This window comes from Ranitomeya variabilis, chromosome 7 (assembly GCF_051348905.1).
Source record: "Ranitomeya variabilis isolate aRanVar5 chromosome 7, aRanVar5.hap1, whole genome shotgun sequence".
Classification (NCBI taxonomy): domain Eukaryota; kingdom Metazoa; phylum Chordata; class Amphibia; order Anura; family Dendrobatidae; genus Ranitomeya; species Ranitomeya variabilis.
In genome coordinates this window covers 14,020,677-14,044,608 of record NC_135238.1, presented here as the reverse complement: position 1 = coordinate 14,044,608, position 23,932 = coordinate 14,020,677, and the positions used below count along the sequence as shown (strand labels likewise).

Genomic DNA, 23,932 nt, shown 5'->3' with positions numbered 1-23,932 from the left:
CAGCGTCTGACGTCACCGGCGACGACACTGACAGCGGGCGCGATGACATCACTGCCCGGTGCCCGCTGTCAGGAAATGAGCGGGAGCTTGGAGCAGCGCTGGAACAAGGAGGAAGAGAGGTGAGTATTTTTTTTTTATGGGGTGCTGCCTTATACTACAGGGTCTGCCTACAGGGTGCTACCTTATACTACAGAGTCTGCCTATGGGGGTGCTGCCTTATACTACAGAGTCTAAATGGGGTGCTGCCTTATACTACAGGGTCTGCCTATGGGATGCTGTCTTATACTACAGGGTCTGCTTATGGGGGTGCTGCCTTATACTACAGGGTCTGCCTATGGGGTTGCTGCCTTATAATACAGGGTCTGCCTATGGAGTTGCTGCCTTATACTACAGAGTCTGCCTGTGGGGTGCTGTCTTATACTACAGGGTCTGCCCATGGGGGGTGCTGCCTTATACTACAGGGTCTGTCTATGGGGGTGCTGCCTTATACTACATGGTCTGCCTATGGGGGTGCTGCCTTATACTACAGGGTCTGCCCATAGGGGTGCTGCCTTATATTACAGGGTCTGCCTATGGAGGTGCTGCTTTGTATTACAGGGTCTGCCTATGGGGGTGCTGCCTTGTACTACAGGGTCTGCCTATCGGATGCTGCCATATACTACAAAGTCTGCCTATGGGTGCTGCCTTGTGCTATAGAGTCTTCCTATTGGGGCTGCCTTGTGCTATAGAGTCTGCCTATGGGGTGCATTATACAATATAGAGTAGGTCTATGGAGAATGCATTATACTATATTTAGGACAAACTGGTGCATTTTACTATATGGAGGCCATCGTACAGTGTGGAGAATACAGTGAAGGGGCCATCATACAGTGTTGAGATTACAGTGAAGGGGCCATCAAACAGTTTGGGGGCTACTAAGGGGTCAGTATACTGTGTGGGGGGTTTTATACAGTGAGGGGGGCATTATACTATGTATAAGAGAGCATCATACTGTGTAATGGGGAGCTGTGACTATCAAAGGGGCACACACAGGACATTATTACTTTCTAGGGGGCAAAATATGGGCACTGTTTTCTAGGGCACTTGCACCCGGCATTACTATATTATAGAGGGGTGCTTTAGAATTTAGAAGACACAGAGCACCACACAGCAGGGGCAGTAATAGGGACACATACGGCAGCAGCGGCTCAGTATTGGGGTATCAGGGGCAGTAATAGGGACACATACGGCAGCAGCGGCTCAGTATTGGGGTATCAGGGGCAGTAATAGGGACACATACGGCAGCAGCGGCTCAGTATTGGGGTATCAGGTGCAGTAATAGGGACACATACGGCAGCAGTGGCTCAGTATTGGGGTATCAGGTGCAGTAATAGGGACACATACGGCAGCAGCGGCTCAGTATTGGGGTATCAGGTGCAGTAATAGGGACACATACGGCAGCAGCGGCTCAGTATTGGGGTATCAGGGGCAATAATAGGGTCACATACGGCAGCAGCGGCTTAGTATTGGGGTATCAGGGGTAGTAATAAGGACACATACGGCAGCAGCGGCTCAGTATTGGGGTATCAGGGGCAATAATAGGGTCACATACGGCAGCAGCGGCTCAGTATTGGGGTATCAGGTGCAGTAATAGGGACACATAAGGCAGCAGCGGCTTAGTATTGGGGTATCAGGGGCAGTAATAGGGACACATACGGCAGCAGAGGCTCAGTATTGGGGTATCAGGGGCAGTAATAGGGACACATACGGCAGCAGCGGCTCAGTATTGGGGTATCAGGTGCAGTAATAAGGACACATACGGCAGCAGCGGCTCAGTATTGGGGTATCAGGTGCAGTAATAGGGACACATACGGCAGCAGAGGCTCAGTATTGGGGTATCAGGTGCAGTAATAGGGACACATACGGCAGCAGCGGCTCAGTATTGGGGTATCAGGTGGAGTAATAGGGACACATACGGCAGCAGCGGCTCAGTATTGGGGTATCAGCAGGATGAGGAGTTTGTGCAGGTTGGAGATAGATGGTGGGGCTGGAATGTGAGAAGTGAAACGTGTCTTTGTTGTATTCTCTGCAGACGAGTCGTTGCTGGAAGAAGTTGTCATGTCGGTCTGGGCCAGATGGAAAAGACGGAAAAAGTGAACGATTCCATCAGAAAGGACGTCAGCGGTAAGACATTATCTGTAACTGTGCTGTGATCTGTTATATGTTCTGTAGGACTGGTATCTACCACTGACCATATGTCGGTAATATCCATATTGGTCTTTATATAGAGACTAGATGGCGGCCCGATTCTAATGCATCGGGTATTCTAGAATATGTATGTAGTATATAACACAGCCCACATAGTATATTGCACAGCCACGTAGTATATTGCACAGCCACATAGTATATAGCACAGCCCATGTAGTATATTGCACAGCCACGTAGTATATAACACACCCCACTTAGTATATAGCACAACGACGTAGTATATAACACAGGCCACGTAGTAATAACACAGCCCACGCAGTATATAACATAGCCCATGCAGTATATAACAGCTCACATAGTATATAACAGCCCACGCAGTATATAACATAGCCCACATAGTATACAACACAGCCCTTGTAGTATATAACAGCCCACGTAGTATATTGCACAGCCACGTAGTATATAACATCCCAAGTAGTATATAGCACAGCGGCGTTGTATATAACACAGCCCACGCAGTATATAACACAGCCCACGTAGTATATAACAGCTAACGTAGTATATTGCACAGCCACATAGTATATAACACACCCCACGTAGTATATAGCACAGCGACTTAGTATATAACACAGCCCACGCAGTATATAACACAGCGAACGCAGTATATAACACAGGGCACGTAGTATATAGCACAGCCCCCATAGTATATAACAGCCCACGCAGTATATAACACAGCCCACGCAGTATATAACACAGGGCACGTAGTATATAGCACAGCCCCCATAGTATATAACACAGCCCACGCAGTATCTAACACAGCCCACGTAGTATATAACAGCCCACGTAGTATATAACACAGCCCATGTAGTATACAAGAGCCCACGTAGAATATTGCACAGCCACATAGTATATAACACACCCCACTTAGTATATAGCACAGCGACGTAGTATATAACACAGGGCACGTAGTATATAGCACAGCCCCTGTAGTATATAACACAGCCCATGCAGTATATAACACAGCCCACGTAGCATATAACAGCCCAAGTAGTATATTGCACAGCCACGTAGTATATAACACACCCCACTTAGTATAGAGCACAGCGACGTAGTATATAACACAGGGCACGTAGTATATAGCACAGCCCCCGTAGTATATAACACAGCCCACGCAGTATATAACACAGCCCACGTGGTATATAACAGCCCAAGTAGTATATTGCACAGCCACATAGTATATAACACACCCCATGTAGCATATAGCACAGCGATGCAGTATATAACACAGCCCACGTAGCATATAGCACAGCAATGCAGTATATAACACAGCCCACGTAGTATATAGCACAGCGACGTAGTATATAACACAGCCCACGTAGTATATAACACAGCCCACATAGTATATAGCAATTTGGGCACCATATCCCTGTTAAAAAAACAATTAAAATAAAAAATAGTTATATACTCACCTTCTCGCGGCCCCCAGATCCAGCCCAGGCGTTTAGCGATGCTCCTCACGATGCTCCGTTCCCAGTAATGCCTTTCGGCAATAACTCGTGATGTTGGGTCATTGCCGCAATGCATTCTTGGGATCGGAGTGTTGCAAGGAGTGGGAAAGGCTGCCGCGGACGCCAGAAGGTGAGAACATAATGGTTTTTTTTTTTATTATTATTTTTAACATTATCTGTTTTTACTGTTGATGCTGCATAGGCAGCATCAATAGTAAAAAGTGAAGCGGTGTTTAACTCCCGCCCCAATATCGCTGATTGGTTGCGGCCACTCAGAAGCTTCACCCCCCCGAACCAAAACCCCCTAGCTACGCCTCTGCCGCAGAGTCTGAGGGGTCTACTTCGACAACAGAATTTGGACAGACTGGTAATGGTGCAGAAGTAAAAGTGTCTTTAGATTGTCAAAAGCCACCTCTGCCTCTGGAGGCCAGGAAAACACTTTTCTTTCTGAGTGAAATACTTGAAAAGTTTTTATTGAATCTTCTGTAGAAATTTTCAAATCCTATAAAGCGCTGGACGTCTTCTATATTTCCTGGGGTGGGCCAGCCACCCACTGCTCTGGTCTTACTGGGGTCCATGCTCAGAGCTTCTAAGGAGATGATATATCTCAGATATTGAGTCCTGGTTTATTCCCATTCCCATTTTTCGAGGCGATTCTCCTGCAGACGTTCCAAGACCGGACATGTCTGCGATGCTCCTCCAAGGAATCTGAAAATATAAGAATGTCAGAGATAAACAACAACAAATCGATCCGGGGCCTTGCTAAGACCGATATTCAAAATGATAAAATCTAGTTCTAAGGCTATGTGCACACGTCAGGATTTCTTGTAGAAATTTCCTGAAGAAAACGGACATTTCTGCCAGAAATCCGCATGCGTTTTTTTCGCGTTTTTTCATGCGTTTTTGATGCGTTTTTTGTGCGTTTTTTTTCCAAATGCATAGAATTGCGGGAAAAACGTGGAAAATCTGCAAAATTAATGAACATGCTGCTTTTTTTACCGCAATGCGTTTTTTTGTGTGGAAAAAAACGCACCATGTGCACAAAACATGCAGAATGCATTCTAAATGATAGGATGCATAATGTATGCGCTTTAATGAGTTTTTATAGCGTTTTTATTGCGAAAAATACTGATCGTGTGCACATAGCCTAAAGGCAGTTTCATATGAGATTATAAGATGATAGATAGATAATAGATAGACAGACAGATAGATAGATAGATAGATAGATAGATAATAGATAGATAGATAGATAGATAGATAGATAGATAGACAATAGATAGAAGATAGATAGATAGAAGATAGATAGGTAATAGATAGATAATAGATAATAATAGATAGATAATAGATAATAATAATAATCTTTATTTTTATATAGTGCTAACATATTCCGCAGCGCTTTACAGGTTGCACACATTATCATCACTGTCCTCATTGGGGCTCACAATCTAAATTCCCGATCAGTATGTCTTTGGAGTGTGGTAGGAAAATCCACGCAAACACGGAGAGAACATACAAACTCTTTGCAGATGTTGTCCTGGGTGGGATTTGAACCCAGGACCCCAGAGCTGCAGTGCTAACCACTGTGATAGATAGATAGATAGATAGATAGATAGATAGATAGATAGATAGATAGATAGATAGATAGATAGATAGATAGATAGATAGATAGATAGATAGATAGATAGATAGATAGATAGATAGATAGATAGATAGATAGATATTTTGGCACATTGTCTTCCTTTTGCACACTCAGTAACTTGCTGGTTAGTGGTAAATGTACTTCATTGTCCCAGACGGAGCGGAGGGAGGAGGAATGCTGGAAATCCTGCTACACAGAGAGCACCGGACACATCGGAGGATGCTGCAGTTTCATACAAACACACCCAGTTTCAGGGATACACAACAGGGGGCTGAGACACAGAGGATAGATAGATAGATAGATAGATAGATAGATAGATAGATAGATAGATAGATAGATAGATAGATAGATAGATGGATGGATAATAGATAATAAATAGATAGATAAATTCACTGGCTCCCCATTGCCCAGAGACTCCAGTACAAAACCCTAACCATGACGTACAAAGCCATCCACAACCTGTCTCCTCCATACATCTGTGACCTCGTCTCCCGGTACTCACCTACACGCAACCTCCGATCCTCACAAGATCTCCTTCTCTACTCCCCTCTTATCTCTTCTTCCCACAATCGTATACAAGATTTCTCCCGTGCTTCCAAGCTACTCTGGAACTCTCTACCACAACACATCAGACTCTCGCCTACCATCGAAACCTTCAAAAAGAACCTGAAGACCCACCTCTTCCGACAAGCCTACAACCTGCAGTAACCACCGATAGACCAAACCGCTGCATGACCAGCTCTCCCCTCTCCTACTGTATCCTCACCCATCCCCCGCAGACTATGAGCCCTCGCGGGCAGGGTCCTCTCTCCTACTGTACCAGTTACTGCCTTGTATTGCTCCTGTTTATTGTATTTGTTTATATTTGCCCTGTATTCACATGTAAAGCGCCATGGAATAAATGCCGCTATAAAAATGTATAATAATAATAATAGATAGATAGATACTTTAAAAAAAGAGGCAGCACTCCATCATTCCAGTGTTAGACGTGCAGGATTTTAATCAACCCATTTTGTCTGGGCAACATTTCGGCTCTAAATGAGCCTTTCTCAAGCTAGATAGATAGACCCCAGTGCTCTCTACACCTGTCGGACCCCAGTGCTCTCTACACCTGTCGGACCCCAGTGCTCTCTACACCTGTCGGACCCCAGTGCTCTTTATACCTGTTGGACCCCAGTGCTCTCTATACCTGTCGGACCCCAGTGCTCTCTACACCTGTCGGACCCCAGTGCTCTCTATACCTGTCGGACCCCAGTGCTCTCTATACCTGTCGGACCCCAGTGCTCTCTATACCTGTCGGACCCCAGTGCTCTATACCTGTCGGACACCAGTGCTCTCTATACCTGTCGGACCCCAGTGCTCTCTATACCTGTCGGACCCCAGTGCTCTCTATACCTGTCGGACCCCAGTGCTCTCTACACCTGTTGGACCCCAGTGCTCTATACCTGTCGGACCCCAGTGCTCTATACCTGTCGGACCCCAGTGCTCTCTATACCTGTCGGACCCCAGTGCTCTATACCTGTCGGACCCCAGTGCTCTCTATACCTGTCGGACCCCAGTGCTCTATACCTGTCGGACCCCAGTGCTCTCTATACCTGTCGGACCCCAGTGCTCTCTACACCTGTTGGACCCCAGTGCTCTATACCTGTCGGACCCCAGTGCTCTATACCTGTCGGACCCCAGTGCTCTCTATACCTGTCGGACCCCAGTGCTCTCTATACCTGTCGGACCCCAGTGCTCTTTATACCTGTCGGACCCCAGTGCTCTCTATACCTGTCGGACCCCAGTGCTCTCTATACCTGTCGGACCCCAGTGCTCTTTATACCTGTCGGACCCCAGTGCTCTCTATACCTGTCGGACCCCAGTGCTCTATACCTGTCGGACCCCAGTGCTCTTTATACCTGTCGGACCCCAGTGCTCTCTATACCTGTCAGACCCCAGTGCTCTCTATACCTGTCGGACCCCAGTGCTCTCTATACCTGTCAGACCCCAGTGCTCTTTATACCTGTCGGACCCCAGTGCTCTCTACACCTGTCGGACCCCAGTGCTCTCTACACCTGTCAGACCCCAGTGCTCTCTATACCTGTCGGACCCCAGTGCTCTCTATACCTGTCAGACCCCAGTGCTCTCTATACCTGTCGGACCCCAGTGCTCTCTATACCTGTCGGACCCCAGTGCTCTCTATACCTGTCAGACCCCAGTGCTCTCTATACCTGTCGGACCCCAGTGCTCTCTATACCTGTCAGACCCCAGTGCTTTCTATACCTGTCAGACCCCAGTGCTCTCTATACCTGTCAGACCCCAGTGCTCTCTATACCTGTCGGACCCCAGTGCTCTCTATACCTGTCGGACCCCAGTGCTCTCTATACCTGTCGGACCCCAGTGCTCTCTATACCTGTCGGACCCCAGTGCTCTCTACACCTGTTGGACCCCAGTGCTCTATACCTGTCGGACCCCAGTGCTCTATACCTGTCGGACCCCAGTGCTCTCTATACCTGTCGGACCCCAGTGCTCTATACCTGTCGGACCCCAGTGCTCTATACCTGTCGGACCCCAGTGCTCTATACCTGTCGGACCCCAGTGCTCTCTATACCTGTCGGACCCCAGTGCTCTATACCTGTCGGACCCCAGTGCTCTCTATACCTGTCGGACCCCAGTGCTCTATACCTGTCAGACCCCAGTGCTCTCTATACCTGTCGGACCCCAGTGCTCTTTATACCTGTCGGACCCCAGTGCTCTCTATACCTGTCGGACCCCAGTGCTCTATACCTGTCGGACCCCAGTGCTCTCTATACCTGTCGGACCCCAGTGCTCTATACCTGTCGGACCCCAGTGCTCTTTATACCTGTCGGACCCCAGTGCTCTCTATACCTGTCAGACCCCAGTGCTCTCTATACCTGTCGGACCCCAGTGCTCTCTATACCTGTCAGACCCCAGTGCTCTTTATACCTGTCGGACCCCAGTGCTCTCTACACCTGTCGGACCCCAGTGCTTTCTATACCTGTCGGACCCCAGTGCTCTTTATACCTGTCGGACCCCAGTGCTCTCTATACCTGTCAGACCCCAGTGCTCTCTATACCTGTCAGACCCCAGTGCTCTCTATACCTGTCGGACCCCAGTGCTCTCTATACCTGTCAGACCCCAGTGCTCTCTATACCTGTCGGACCCCAGTGCTCTCTATACCTGTCAGACCCCAGTGCTCTCTATACCTGTCAGACCCCAGTGCTCTCTATACCTGTCGGACCCCAGTGCTCTCTATACCTGTCAGACCCCAGTGCTCTCTATACCTGTCAGACCCCAGTGCTCTCTATACCTGTCAGACCCCAGTGCTCTCTATACCTGTCGGACTCCAGTGCTCTCTATACCTGTCGGACCCCAGTGCTCTCTACACCTGTCGGACCCCAGTGCTCTCTACACCTGTCGGACCCCAGTGCTCTCTACACCTGTCGGACCCCAGTGCTCTCTATACCTGTCGGACCCCAGTGCTCTCTATACCTGTCGGACCCCAGTGCTCTCTATACCTGTCAGACCCCAGTGCTCTCTATACCTGTCAGACCCCAGTGCTCTCTATACCTGTCGGACCCCAGTGCTCTCTATACCTGTCGGACCCCAGTGCTCTCTATACCTGTCGGACCCCAGTGCTCTCTACACCTGTCGGACCCCAGTGCTCTCTATACCTGTCGGACCCCAGTGCTCTCTATACCTGTCAGACCCCAGTGCTCTCTATACCTGTTGGACCCCAGTGCTCTTTATACCTGTTGGACCCCAGTGCTCTCTATACCTGTCGGACCCCAGTGCTCTCTATACCTGTCGGACCCCAGTGCTCTCTACACCTGTCAGACCCCAGTGCTCTCTATACCTGTCGGACCCCAGTGCTCTCTATACCTGTCGGACCCCAGTGCTCTCTACACCTGTCGGACCTCAGTGCTCTCTATACCTGTCAGACCCCAGTGCTCTCTACACCTGTCGGACCCCAGTGCTCTCTACACCTGTCGGACCCCAGTGCTCTCTATACCTGTCGGACCCCAGTGCTCTCTATACCTGTCGGACCCCAGTGCTCTCTACACCTGTCGGACCCCAGTGCTCTCTATACCTGTCAGACCCCAGTGCTCTCTACACCTGTCGGACCCCAGTGCTCTCTACACCTGTCGGACCCCAGTGCTCTCTATACCTGTCGGACCCCAGTGCTCTCTATACCTGTCGGACCCCAGTGCTCTCTATACCTGTCGGACCCCAGTGCTCTCTATACCTGTCAGACCCCAGGACAGGTTTCATGTAGACAATGCAGCAGACAATGGCTGATGTATGTATAAGACCCTGCAGCCACGTTCCCCCCAGACCCCTGTATAAAGTATGTACCCCCTCCCCCTGTGCTGCCTATGTGGAATGCAGGCATTGTCCCGGCTGGGCCTTGGCGGCTGTCACTGTAATGGGCCTTTAATGAATGATGGATTTGTTGTGGCCGCTCAGGACAATACAGTCTGAGGTGTGAGCGGCCCCCGGGGCACCATCATATGTTATCATATATTGGGGGCAGAGAACTGCACCTGGACCTGAGCCCCCATATAGTAAGGCAGCAGCAGGACCATGGATGCTCAGAGGGGCCTTTATGGGCCATTATTTAGGGGCATCTTGTGTTCTGTCATTATGGCGCCTCTGTTCTCACCCTCCGTGAGTTTATGTGACTTCACTGTGACATTTCACAGCTTGTGGCTCTGGGGGTCTTGTACTGATATTAGGAAGGTGCAGACCCTCACACCAACACTAATCACTACAGCAACAGAAATATAACAGAGCCCCCCACAGTGCCGGGTGGTATGGAAGGAAAGTCAGGGCCAGGCCGGGAAATAAAGCTATTATCTATTATCAATCTATCATCTATTATCTATCTATCTATCTATCTATCTATCTATCTATCTATCTATCTATCTATCTATCTATCTATCTATCTATCTATCTATCTATTATCATCTATCTATTATCTCTCTATTATCTATCTATTATCTATTATCTATCTATCATCTATATTATCTATTATCATCTATCTATCTATCATCTATGTATTATCTCTCTACCATCTATCTATCTATCTATCTATCTATCTATCTATCTATTATCTATCATCTATCTATTATCTCTCTATCATCTATCTATTATCATCTATCTATTATCTCTCTATTATCTATCTATTATCTATTATCTATCTATCATCTATATTATCTATTATCATCTATCTATCTATCATCTATGTATTATCTCTCTACCATCTATCTATCTATCTATCTATCTATCTATCTATCTATCTATCTATCTATTATCTATCATCTATCTATTATCTCTCTATCATCTATCTATTATCATCTATCTATTATCTCTCTATTATCTATCTATTATCTATTATCATCTATCTTTCTATCTATCATCTATCTCTCTATTATCTATCTATCATCTATCTATTATCTATTTATCTATTATCTATCTTTCTATCATCTTTCTATTATCTATCTATCTATCTATCTATCTATTATCTCTTTCTATTATCTACCTATTTATCTATTATCTATCTTTCTATTATCTACCTATTTATTATCTACACACAATATCTACTTCTAGCCACTTGCAGACGTTTCTACCCCCTCTCTTCTGATCTAAACTCCCACCAGTAGTTCTATGGGAAATGTCTTAGTCTCAGAAGTTGTGTTGTGTGCCAGGGCAGCGGGCATTCTCCAGACCCCCTGAACCCACTTCAATGTTGCAGAACATCTGGAGACGGATACTTCTACCCCCCTTGTCCTTCTTTACTCTTTAATTGCATTGTTCTCTTGTTACCCATGTGAAGGGGGATGGGACCAAACTTCTCCACTCTTTGCCTTTCTTCCTATTGGCTAGAAGTTTTCTATTGGCGGCAGCTGATTGGAGGGCCGCACATTCCTCAGCCCCTCTTTGTCGCCCTCCACCCCCTCTCTGTCCTGTCCTAGGATTTCCCAGAGCAGAGTAGAGGTATTCTGGATGTGAGGGGGTCTCATCATCATCTCTAGGATCTGTCTGTTCCCATGGCTGGTGGACATTTAAAGGGACCGGGCAGGAGAGGACCATGATCTAGGTGCGCCTTGTGGAGGAGCCTGGTCACGATCTGAAGATGCTCTGCCTCTACGTCTGGACATTTCTTACTGGGATCCTTCAATCCGTCACCTCTGGCTCCCTGGAAAACCAGTGCAACTGGAGAGGAAGGTAAGAAGTCCATGAACTCCGGCCACCAAAGGTTGATCCACCGTAGGGTGCCCAAGCGGAGGCTCACAGAACCAAAATCGTCACGACCGCGGTCAGATTGGCCGTATTATTATAAGATTGGTGGTCGCGTTTTATATTGCGTTAACTGAGGTCCAAGAAAAATTAGGTTTTTACTTATTGGAGTTTTTCATGTTTTTCTTTTGAACTTCACATTTTTTTCTATGTTACTTTTGTATACAAGCCTTTGGGGAACAGAAGTGCAGAGAGGCGTCCACTGGTCTGCGGTGAAAAGTTTTAATCAATTCAGAACTTTTTCAAAAACTTGCGAGACCCCACTCCCTTTCCCTAGTAAGGATGTTTCGGAATACCCCAATTTTTTCGTGTTTTTGGGACCGTTGCCATTGACATTTACGTTTTTCATATGATATAATTGAAGTTTTCAAATCATCGATGATCATTAATAAATAGATCAAAATCTGGGCCCGTGGGTGATCCATTTTTTCTTTTTCCTCTCGCGATTGTTTGTCTCATTTGGGCAGAAAAAATCTTTTGTCTTTGAGGGCTTGTGGCCACCTGATGACCTTCCACGGGGACCTTTCAGGCGGCCATAGATCATTTATGACAGACGGCCATCTAGCGACCCTGTTAACCCTCCTTGCCTCCTATTTTTAGAGCGCGGTTGATTGAGTGCTCCAGCTCAGCACTTTCTGACCAGTCGCCTTCGATTGCCAGCTCTTAGGTCCAAAAGTTAATGTTGTCTTTGGATGGTGTCCAGGAAACGTTAGTTTTGTGGCCACCTGATGACCTTCCACGGGGACCTTTCAGGCAGCCATAGATCATTTATGACAGGCGGCCATCTAGCGACCCTGTTAACCCTCCCTGCCTCCTATTTTTAGAGCGCGGTTGACTGAGTGCTCCAGTTCAGCACTTTCTGACAAGTCGCCTTCGATTGCCAGCTCTTAGGTCCAAAAGTTAATGTTGTCTTTGGATGGTGTCCAGGAAACGGGTTAGTCTTGGGCAGGAAGCGATCAGCGGCTGCTGTATTATTTATAGGTCCCATGGCGAGTGGAATTAATAGCGTTACATCCAGAGAGGCGGAAGTCGCGGTGATGGGAAGAGGGGTCTGGTTCTCCCCACGCGTCCCACACAGAATCTTCTATGCACTGAGCCTTTACAACGCGTTTCAGGCTCCGAAAGCCAAATGGTCCCAATAACTTCCAGTGTGGCTTATGTTTCACGTATGAAGTACGTAAATTACATGTCAGGCAGACGTTACCCCTTACACCCCATGTAGGAAGTTTTTTGTCCTGGTGTAAATGCCGCTGTTTTCCTGAATCCGGCATTATTTTTCTTTTGTTCCTGCGCCTTTCCGTTCCCGAGATATGGCCTCTTATTCCCTGTATATAAATTTTAGCCTTGTTATCCAAGTGGGTGTGATCATTAACACTACTCTGGGGCGTGTCCTTTGATGACCGCTCCCAGTTGGCTAACAAGATTAGATTTATATACAGGGAAAAAGGGCCATATCTCGGGGATGGAGAGGCGCAGGAAGAAAAGAAAAACTACGTCGGATTCAGGAGAACAGCGGCATTTACAGCGGGTAAATAATATCACAAATTTATGGCAAGCGACAGGACCACTCGCCAAAATCGGCAGACAACTTTCTTTAACGTTCGCGTCGTAATCTAATTATTATAATTTGATTTGGAAAAAGCCGATGTATTCTGTAGAGCTGAACAAGACATGAAATAATGAGCTGTAGCATTAGGGGATCCAGGTCCTTAGAGGGCATTGTGGGCCCTTAGAGGGCATTGTGGGCCCTCAGAGGGCATTGTGGGCCCTCAGAAGTTGCCTATGGATCCATCAGTGTTTGGCAATCAAATCCATAGAGAAATTTGTGTAAATAACTCCAAATTTAGTCAGGCCGGCCCAGTATGGGGGGATTCGCATAGACGCGCATGACCCCTTTAATAGGAGGGTATGAATGGCCGCTGATTCCCCCCCTGGTTAATGTGGTCGGGCAGCTAACCACTTTCACCTTAGCACAACTCTAACATCTGTCGCGCTGTACCTTTAAGGCGGCCTCCAGCTGTTGTGTATGTCTGTCAATAAGGACTTTACCCAATTTCAGACCTCACAGCTCTGTAGGGCCCGGGTTAGCGGGTTACCAGCTTGGGTCAATTGCTTTTCTCAGCAGATCACAGCCTGGATTAGGGTGTAAAATTAACCTCTTCATTCCCGAGAACGTATTAGTAATTAAATGGCGCTATATTGTTTCGGGATAATGCAGCAGCGCCACCTAGGGGCAAAAAAAACATGAATTCATAAATATTTTTTTTTATAATTTTTTGTCTGGTTCTCCGCAGTGGGCTGTCCCTGGAGCCAAAATCAGTGGAACAAGTATCACTGCATTGTTCGGAGGGCGCAGTGGAATGGTTGTACCCAACGGGAGCGCTTCGCCTTAGCCTGTCACCTCGCCTGCCGGTGGCATCCTCAAAACCGGGGTCCAGTCACTTCACCGCCTGCATCAAGCCAAAAGCTTCATTTCGAGGGGCTCAGTTATACCTGGAAAAGGAAGGAGAACTGGAGCTGCTGATGTCTGAGGGAGAACCGTCCATGCTCAACAGGGTTCACTGCTTCACGTGGCTGCCACACCAGAAGGTGGCGCTATTCCTGCAAGCCACTCCGCACCAGGACATTAGTAGGCGCATCGCAGCTTTCCGCTATGAGCTCAGGGGGGACTGGGATGGACGGTTAGCGCTACCACTCAACAAGCTGAGCATGGAAGGTAAGGGGTTTATGGAAAGATTCGGGGTCTCTAGGGGTAATGACACTGACACTGGGGGTACAAGATAATGACACTGACACTCGGGGTACAGGATAATGACACTGACACTCGGGGTACAGGATAATGACACTGACACTCGGGGTACAGGATAATGACACTGACACTCGGGGTACAGGATAATGACACTGACACTCGGGGTACAGGATAATGACACTGACACTCGGGGTACAGGATAATGACACTCGGGGTACAGGATAATGACACTGACACTGGGGGTACAGGATAATGACACTCGGGGTACAGGATAATGACACTGACACTGGGGGTACAGGATAATGACACTGACACTCGGGGTACAGGATAATGACACTGACACTGGGGGTACAGGATAATGACACTGACACTGGGGGTACAGGATAATGACAGTGACACTGGGGGTACAGGATAATGACACTGACACTCGGGGTACAGGATAATGACACTGACACTGGGGGTACAGGATAATGACACTGACACTGGGGGTACAGGATAATGACACTGACACTGGGGGTACAGGATAATGACAGTGACACTCGGGGTACAGGATAATGACACTGACACTGGGGGTACAGGATAATGACGCTGACACTGGGGGTACAGGATAATGACGCTGACACTGGGGGTACAGGATAATGACACTGACACTCGGGGTACAGGATAATGACACTGACACTGGGGGTACAGGATAATGACACTGACACTCGGGGTACAGGATAATGACACTGACACTGGGGGTACAGGATAATGACACTGACACTGGGGGTACAGGATAATGACACTGACACTCGGGGTACAGGATAATGACACTGACACTGGGGGTACAGGATAATGACACTGACACTGGGGGTACAGGATAATGACACTGACACTGGGGTACAGGATAATGACGCTGACACTGGGGGTACAGGATAATGACGCTGACACTCGGGGTGCAGGATAATGACACTGACACTGGGGGTACAGGATAATGACACTGACACTCGGGGTACAGGATAATGACACTGACACTCGGGGTACAGGATAATGACGCTGACACTCGGGGTACAGGATAATGACACTGACACTGGGGGTACAGGATAATGACGCTGACACTGGGGTACAGGATAATGACACTGGGGGTACAGGATAATGACACTGACACTGGGGGTACAGGATAATGACACTGACACTCGGGGTACAGGATAATGACACTGACACTCGGGGTGCAGGATAATGACACTGACACTGGGGGTACAGAATAATGACACTGACACTGGGGGTACAGGATAATGACACTGACACTGGGGGTACAGGATAATGACAGTGACACTCGGGGTACAGGATAATGACACTGACACTGGGGGTACAGGATAATGACACTGACACTCGGGGTACAGGATAATGACACTGACACTGGGGGTACAGGATAATGACACTGACACTGGGGGTACAGGATAATGACACTGACACTCGGGGTACAGGATAATGACACTGACACTGGGGGTACAGGATAATGACACTGACACTGGGGTACAGGATAATGACACTGACACTGGGGTACAGGATAATGACACTGACACTGGGGGTACAGGATAATGACACTGACACTGGGGGTACAGGATAATGACACTGACACTGGGGTACAGGATAATGACGCTGACACTGGGGGTACAGGATAATGACGCTGACACTCGGGGTGCAGGATAATGACACTGACACTGGGGGTACAGGATAATGACACTGACACTCGGGGTACAGGATAATGACACTGACACTCGGGGTACAGGATAATGACGCTGACACTCGGGGTACAGGATAATGACACTGACACTGGGGGTACAGGATAATGACGCTGACACTGGGGTACAGGATAATGACACTGGGGGTACAGGATAATGACACTGACACTGGGGGTACAGGATAATGACACTGACACTCGGGGTACAGGATAATGACACTGACACTCGGGGTGCAGGATAATGACACTGACACTGGGGGTACAGAATAATGACACTGACACTGGGGGTACAGGATAATGACACTGACACTGGGGGTACAGGATAATGACAGTGACACTCGGGGTACAGGATAATGACACTGACACTGGGGGTACAGGATAATGACACTGACACTCGGGGTACAGGATAATGACACTGACACTGGGGGTACAGGATAGTGACACTGACACTCGGGGTACAGGATAATGACACTGACACTCGGGGTACAGGATAATGACACTGACACTCGGGGTACAGGATAATGACACTGACACTCGGGGTGCAGGATAATGACACTGACACTGGGGGTACAGGATAATGACACTGACACTCGGGGTACAGGATAATGACGCTGACACTGGGGGTACAGGATAATGACGCTGACACTCGGAGTACAGGATAATGACGCTGACACTCGGGGTACAGGATAATGACACTGACACTGGGGGTACAGGATAATGACACTGACACTGGGGGTACAGGATAGTGACACTGACACTCGGGGTACAGGATAATGACGCTGACACTCGGGGTACAGGATAATGACGCTGACACTCGGGGTACAGGATGATGACACTGACACTGGGGGTACAGGATAATGACACTGACACTGGGGGTACAGGATAATGACACTGACACTGGGGGTACAGGATAATGACGCTGACACTCGGGGTACAGGATAATGACGCTGACACTCGGGGTACAGGATAATGACACTGACACTGGGGGTACAGGATAATGACACTGACACTGGGGGTACAGGATAATGACGCTGACACTCGGGGTACAGGATAATGACGCTGACACTCGGGGTACAGGATAATGACGCTGACACTCGGGGTACAGGATGATGACACTGACACTGGGGGTACAGGATGATGACACTGACACTCGGGGTACAGGATAATGACACTGACACTGGGGGTACAGGATAATGACACTGACACTGGGGTACAGGATAATGACGCTGACACTGGGGGTACAGGATAATGACACTGACACTGGGGGTACAGGATAATGACGCTGACACTGGGGGTACAGGATAGTGACACTGACACTGGGGGTACAGGATAATGACGCTGACACTGGGGGTACAGGATAGTGACACTGACACTGGGGGTACAGGATAATGACACTGACACTGGGGGTACAGGATAATGACACTGACACTCGGGGTACAGGATAATGACACTGACACTGGGGGTACAGGATAATGACACTAACACTGGGGTACAGGATAATGACACTGACACTGGGGGTACAGGATAATGACACTGACACTGGGGGTACAGGATAATGACACTGACACTCGGGGTACAGGATAATGACGCTGACACTGGGGGTACAGGATAATGACGCTGACACTCGGGGTGCAGGATAATGACACTGACACTCGGGGTACAGGATAATGACACTGACACTAGGGGTACAGGATAATGACGCTGACACTGGGGTACAGGATAATGACACTGACACTGGGGTACAGGATAATGACACTGACACTGGGGGTACAGGATAATGACACTGACACTCGGGGTACAGGATAATGACGCTGACACTGGGGGTACAGGATAATGACGCTGACACTCGGGGTACAGAATGATGACACTGACACTCGGGGTACAGGATAATGACACTGACACTGGGGGTACAGGATAATGACACTGACACTGGGGGTACAGGATAATGACACTGACACTCGGGGTACAGGATAATGACGCTGACACTGGGGGTACAGGATAATGACGCTGACACTGGGGGTACAGGATAATGACGCTGACACTGGGGGTACAGGATAATGACGCTGACACTCGGGGTACAGAATGATGACACTGACACTCGGGGTACAGGATAATGACACTGACACTGGGGGTACAGGATAATGACACTGACACTGGGGGTACAGGATAATGACACTGACACTCGGGGTACAGGATAATGACGCTGACACTGGGGGTACAGGATAATGACGCTGACACTCGGGGTACAGAATGATGACACTGACACTCGGGGTACAGGATAATGACACTGACACTCGGGGTACAGGATAATGACACTGACACTGGGGGTACAGGATAATGACACTGACACTCGGGGTACAGGATAATGACGCTGACACTGGGGGTACAGGATAATGACGCTGACACTCGGGGTACAGAATGATGACACTGACACTCGGGGTACAGGATAATGACACTGACACTGGGGGTACAGGATAATGACACTGACACTCGGGGTACGGGATAATGACACTGACACTCGGGGTACAGGATAATGACACTGACACTGGGGTACAGGATAATGACACTGACACTCGGGGTACAGGATAATGACGCTGACACTCGGGGTACAGGATAATGACGCTGACACTCGGGGTACAGGATAATGACACTGACACTGGGGGTACAGGATAATGACACTGACACTGGGGTACAGGATAATGACACTGACACTGGGGGTACAGGATAATGACACTGACACTGGGGGTACAGGATAATGACACTGACACTCGGGGTACAGGATAATGACGCTGACACTGGGGGTACAGGATAATGACGCTGACACTCGGGGTACAGAATGATGACACTGACACTCGGGGTACAGGATAATGACACTGACACTGGGGGTACAGGATAATGACACTGACACTCGGGGTACGGGATAATGACACTGACACTCGGGGTACAGGATAATGACACTGACACTGGGGTACAGGATAATGACACTGACACTCGGGGTACAGGATAATGACGCTGACACTCGGGGTACAGGATAATGACGCTGACACTCGGGGTACAGGATAATGACACTGACACTGGGGGTACAGGATAATGACACTGACACTGGGGTACAGGATAATGACACTGACACTGGGGGTACAGGATAATGACACTGACACTGGGGGTACAGGATAATGACACTGACACTGGGGGTACAGGATAATGACACTGACACTGGGGGTACAGGATAATGACACTGACACTGGGGGTACAGGATAATGACACTGACACTGGGGGTACAGGATAATGACACTGACACTCGGGGTACAAGATAATGACACTGACACTGGGGGTACAGGATAATGACACTGACACTCGGGGTACAGGATAATGACACTCGGGGTACAGAATAATGACGCTGACACTGGGGGTACAGGATAATGACACTGACACTGGGGGTACAGGATAATGACACTGACACTCGGGGTACAGGATAATGACACTGACACTGGGGGTACAGGATAATGACACTGACACTCGGGGTACAGGATAATGACACTGACACTCGGGGTACAGGATAATGACACTGACACTCGGGGTACAGGATAATGACGCTGACACTGGGGGTACAGGATAATGACACTGACACTGGGGGTACAGGATAATGACACTGACACTCGGGGTGCAGGATAATGACACTGACACTGGGGGTACAGGATAATGACACTGACACTGGGGGTACAGGATAATGACACTGACACTCGGGGTACAGGATAATGACACTGACACTCGGGGTACAGGATAATGACACTGACACTGGGGGTACAGGATAATGACACTGACACTGGGGGTACAGGATAATGACACTGACACTGGGGGTACAGGATAATGACACTGGGGGTACAGGATAATGACACTGACACTCGGGGTACAGGATAATGACACTGACACTGGGGGTACAGGATAATGACACTGACACTCGGGGTACAGGATAATGATACTGACACGGGGTACAGGATAATGACACTGACACTCGGGGTACAGGATAATAACACTGACACTGGGGTACAGGATAATGACACTGACACTGGGGGTACAGGATAATGACACTGACACTGGGGGTACAGGATAATGACACTGACACTGGGGGTACAGGATAATGACACTGGGGGTACAGGATAATGACACTGACACTCGGGGTACAGGATAATGACACTGACACTGGGGGTACAGGATAATGACACTGACACTCGGGGTACAGGATAATGACACTGACACTGGGGGTACAGGATAATGACACTGACACTGGGGGTACAGGATAATGACACTGGGGGTACAGGATAATGACACTGACACTCGGGGTACAGGATAATGATACTGACACGGGGTACAGGATAATGACACTCGGGGTACAGGATAATGACACTGACACTCGGGGTACAGGATAATAACACTGACACTGGGGTACAGGATAATGACACTGACACTCGGGGTACAGGATAATGACACTGACACTCGGGGTACAGGATAATGACACTGACACTCGGGGTACAGGATAATGACACTCGGGGTACAGGATAATGACACTGACACTCGGGGTACAGGATAATGACACTCGGGGTACAGGATAATGACACTCGGGGTACAGGATAGTGTAACCTCTGGATTAGGTTCTCAGTGACCCATACCTCTCCAGTTTCCTGTACGTGTGGGGAGTGACTCTGATTTCAGCTCTCGGCGACTGATTTCTTACCACATCTTAGTGGCTGAATGTGAATATGTGACATCCGGGCCCCAGTGCTCAGGTCAGGGCCTGATGGGGTGAAGGCCACTTTTTGAAGTCCCTTCCCCCGTTCTTCCTTTCCCTCTCTAAACAACAGGGCAGTGTCCTGCTGGGCCTAAGGATATAACCATTAACCCCATTAATTAGTGAGATAAGAAGCTGGGGAAGGGGCCGGTTACCACGACAACTCAGATTTTCACCACAGAAACTTTCTCAATTATAAGCTTTTATCAGTTCATTGTTCCATGTTTTAATTTGCATTTTTTTTAGAATAAATTAGAAAAAAAAAAAATAAAAATCCTCACATAAAGGGTATATCCACATCCACAATAAAAGAAGGCTGTAGGTCTGTAATTAGGACATTTCTTTCTAGTTTTGAGGTGTTTTTTTCAGACTTTTCCTGTTTTGTCTTCCTTTAGGCGCCTGCCGGCCATGTAACGACACAGAGATCCTGATGGCAATGTGCACTAGTGACTTTGGTGAGTTCATGTTTTGACTCCATGATGATTTTTGGACCCCGTTTACCCCTGATACGTCCATATGTAGGGCCGCTGATGTTCAGGCCTGAAGTCAGTTCTGTGGAGGACGAGGCCCTGTGTGTCGTAGACTTGACTCGGCCCAGTGAAGCGTTCAGCCCTTCCCCGACCCCTGGTGCATATTTTTCTCATCTCTCCTCTTTACCTAAGCTTACTTTGCCCCCTGCTGTATCCTAATAATGAGGAAGAAGAGACGGAGGTTAGGGAAGGGCTCTCTGGGGAGACCATGTTTCCTTGGCAATGGGGCCTTAGGGAAAGGCTTTGTCCTGGTGTAGGCCTCAGACTCAGACACAGCTAAAAAAAATTACCCTAAATTAGTTTTGGATTTTTTGTCTTAAAATATGTTTAGTTCTGATCATTGGAACATATAGATCGCGATCGAGCAAAATGCTTATTCGACAGCAGAACAGATCATTAATCATCGATCTCGGCAGCACATCCCTGTAAATCATTCGTCCCCATACAGTTTGCCTTAACTCCTTCCGGACATAGGACATACCATACGGTACACCCTGTATCCGGTCTTCGTGTCTGGTCGAGCTTAAGCCCATACCCTCCTGCCGTAACAGCAGCGATCAGATGAAACACCGGTCGCTGCCATTTATCCATTTACATCAGTGATTTCAATGGCATGACCGCGAGCGTCAATGGGTTTTCATGGCAATTGCGGGCCTGATGGAGGCCCCCAGGGCTACCACCTCCTCCTGTCATTGGGCCTCGTAGGAAATCATCACTTTGACTATATATTGTAATATTGAAGTATATATAATAAGCGATCAAACAGATTGTAGGATCAAGCCCCCTAGGGTGACCAATAAAGTAGAGAAGAATGCGGTGGTCCCTGGCGCTGCCGATGACAAAGGTTAATCTAGGCAGTAAGTATAAATCAAGTTCCAATCTGTTGCAATGCATTTCGGAGTAGAACCTTCTCCTTCCTCAGGTATCTGATGCGTGAGATGCCCAGGAAGGAGTAGGTTCTACTCCAAAACGCGTTGTATTAAATTGGAAGGTTTTTTTTATACTTACCTCCTGGATTTACTTTTGTCAGCACCTGGGATCCACCGCACTCCTCTCTCCTTTACTTGTATGTCCTCTCTCCATTTGGTGTGAATACAGCGGCCAGAGAAGCAGCCATGAATGGATTATACATAACTCTTTATGTAGTTGTATCACGAATGACCTGGTCAGGTTAGCGACCAAACCTCACTCATGTTTTTCTCCACAGTTGTTCGGGGCAACATCAAGTCAGTGGATAACAATGAAGAACTACAAGAGTCCGTTATCGGGATCAGTGCCACCAGGATCCACCGACAGAAGTTCACATTGTTCTGGCCTAGAGGTCACTCCGTAAGGTCTCATGGTGAAATAAGGACTCTGATGAGCTGTGGGGTCAAGCCGGGCCCTGGCAGCTTTCTTTTCATGGGTTGGGTACACTTTGGTGACGCTTGGTTGGGATGTGCTCCTCGATACAAAGACTTCAAGAGAGTTTATGAATCGGCAAAAAAGCTCCATGCAAACCCATGTGAGATTACTCTAGACTGATGCCACCAAACTGACACATGATCAACCTAATGGATGCAAGGTCATCTCTATGAGGAAGAACATGTACAAAATGTAAGGCCACCATTTTAGTAGCATTTCAGGTCCTTCAGAAGCTCGTGGTACCAATTTTTTTTTGTAAGACCTTAAACAATCTGTAGGACTGGGTTAACAATCTCAAAGACCACAAGTACCAAGCTGGATAATTTACCAAAAGGATCACACAAAAAAATATCCAGTATTCAGATCTGAAGACTTTGGATTGGAGCCGTGATCGGTTTCAAAAATATCTAGGACTCCGATCTGAAGAGTTTGGTCAAGACTTAGACATGACTTGTGGATTGGAGCCATGATCCATCTCAAAAATATCCAGGACTCTGATATGAAGAGTTTGATCTAGACTTAGACATGGCATGTGGATTGGAGCCACGATATGTCTCATTTTCAGTGCTGTGAATTCACAAGTAAGGAAGGGGGGGAAGACGATTGTGACCATTAATAGAGTATTCTTCAGGACAAAGGTTTTTAATGTCGTCCCTCTTGATTTTTGCACTCCTCGAAAGACTTGCTTGAGAACTGAGCCAGTTTTTAATACTCCCTTAATTTTTTCAGGGGATACTTATTAGAAATTTTAGACATGCAACCGCCTCCAAGATGGTGGAATTGTGTGTATTTTCCAAGAAAAAAAAAAAACTTTCTCTATGGCAGCTCATGATGAACACTGCACACTGTGGGTGCTCCACCCTGTGAGCACTCTCCTGATAAGACCAGTAAAAAGGGAATATATGGCGGTATAGTGAGCACCAGCCACTGGTTGGCCATGCTTACGACACACAAGGGTACAAAACTATTACGGATGGTAGAATCTTTTGTTAAATTAATTTTTATGGTCTACAAACTTCAGTATTCAAATATATCCCCTTTAAACAAGGACGGACACAGAGGAATTGGGACAGATAACAAAAATACAGCTAAGATCTTCCTTC

The 23,932-nt window shown here is 47.8% G+C and overlaps 1 protein-coding gene across 2 annotated transcripts; it reads left to right on the top strand.

The window, feature by feature from the left end:
- On the top strand, positions 1–23,719 carry METRN (meteorin, glial cell differentiation regulator). 2 transcript variants are annotated; one of them, XM_077274190.1, is made up of 6 exons: positions 1–119; positions 2,072–2,163; positions 11,409–11,565; positions 13,932–14,353; positions 21,291–21,350; positions 22,633–23,719. In XM_077274190.1, the coding sequence occupies exons 3-6, from the start codon at positions 11,474–11,476 to the stop codon at positions 22,947–22,949; spliced, it is 891 nt and encodes a 296-aa protein (XP_077130305.1). In that variant the 5' UTR covers positions 1–119; positions 2,072–2,163; positions 11,409–11,473; the 3' UTR covers positions 22,950–23,719. The 2 variants fall into 2 exon arrangements, with proteins under 2 accessions (XP_077130305.1, XP_077130304.1); XM_077274189.1 differs by lacking the exons at positions 1–119; positions 2,072–2,163 and having other exon boundaries at positions 11,326–11,565.
- Positions 23,720–23,932: the final 213 nt, after the last annotated feature.

Bases quoted from the DNA above. Each gene is read 5' to 3' on its own strand.
- METRN (XM_077274190.1), top strand. From the start codon at position 11,474: ATGCTCTGCCTCTACGTCTGGACATTTCTTACTGGGATCCTTCAATCC. The intron at 14,354-21,290 runs GTAAGGGGTTTA...GTCTTCCTTTAG, and splicing joins CAACAAGCTGAGCATGGAAG to GCGCCTGCCGGCCATGTAAC. The intron at 21,351-22,632 runs GTGAGTTCATGT...TTTTCTCCACAG, and splicing joins AATGTGCACTAGTGACTTTG to TTGTTCGGGGCAACATCAAG.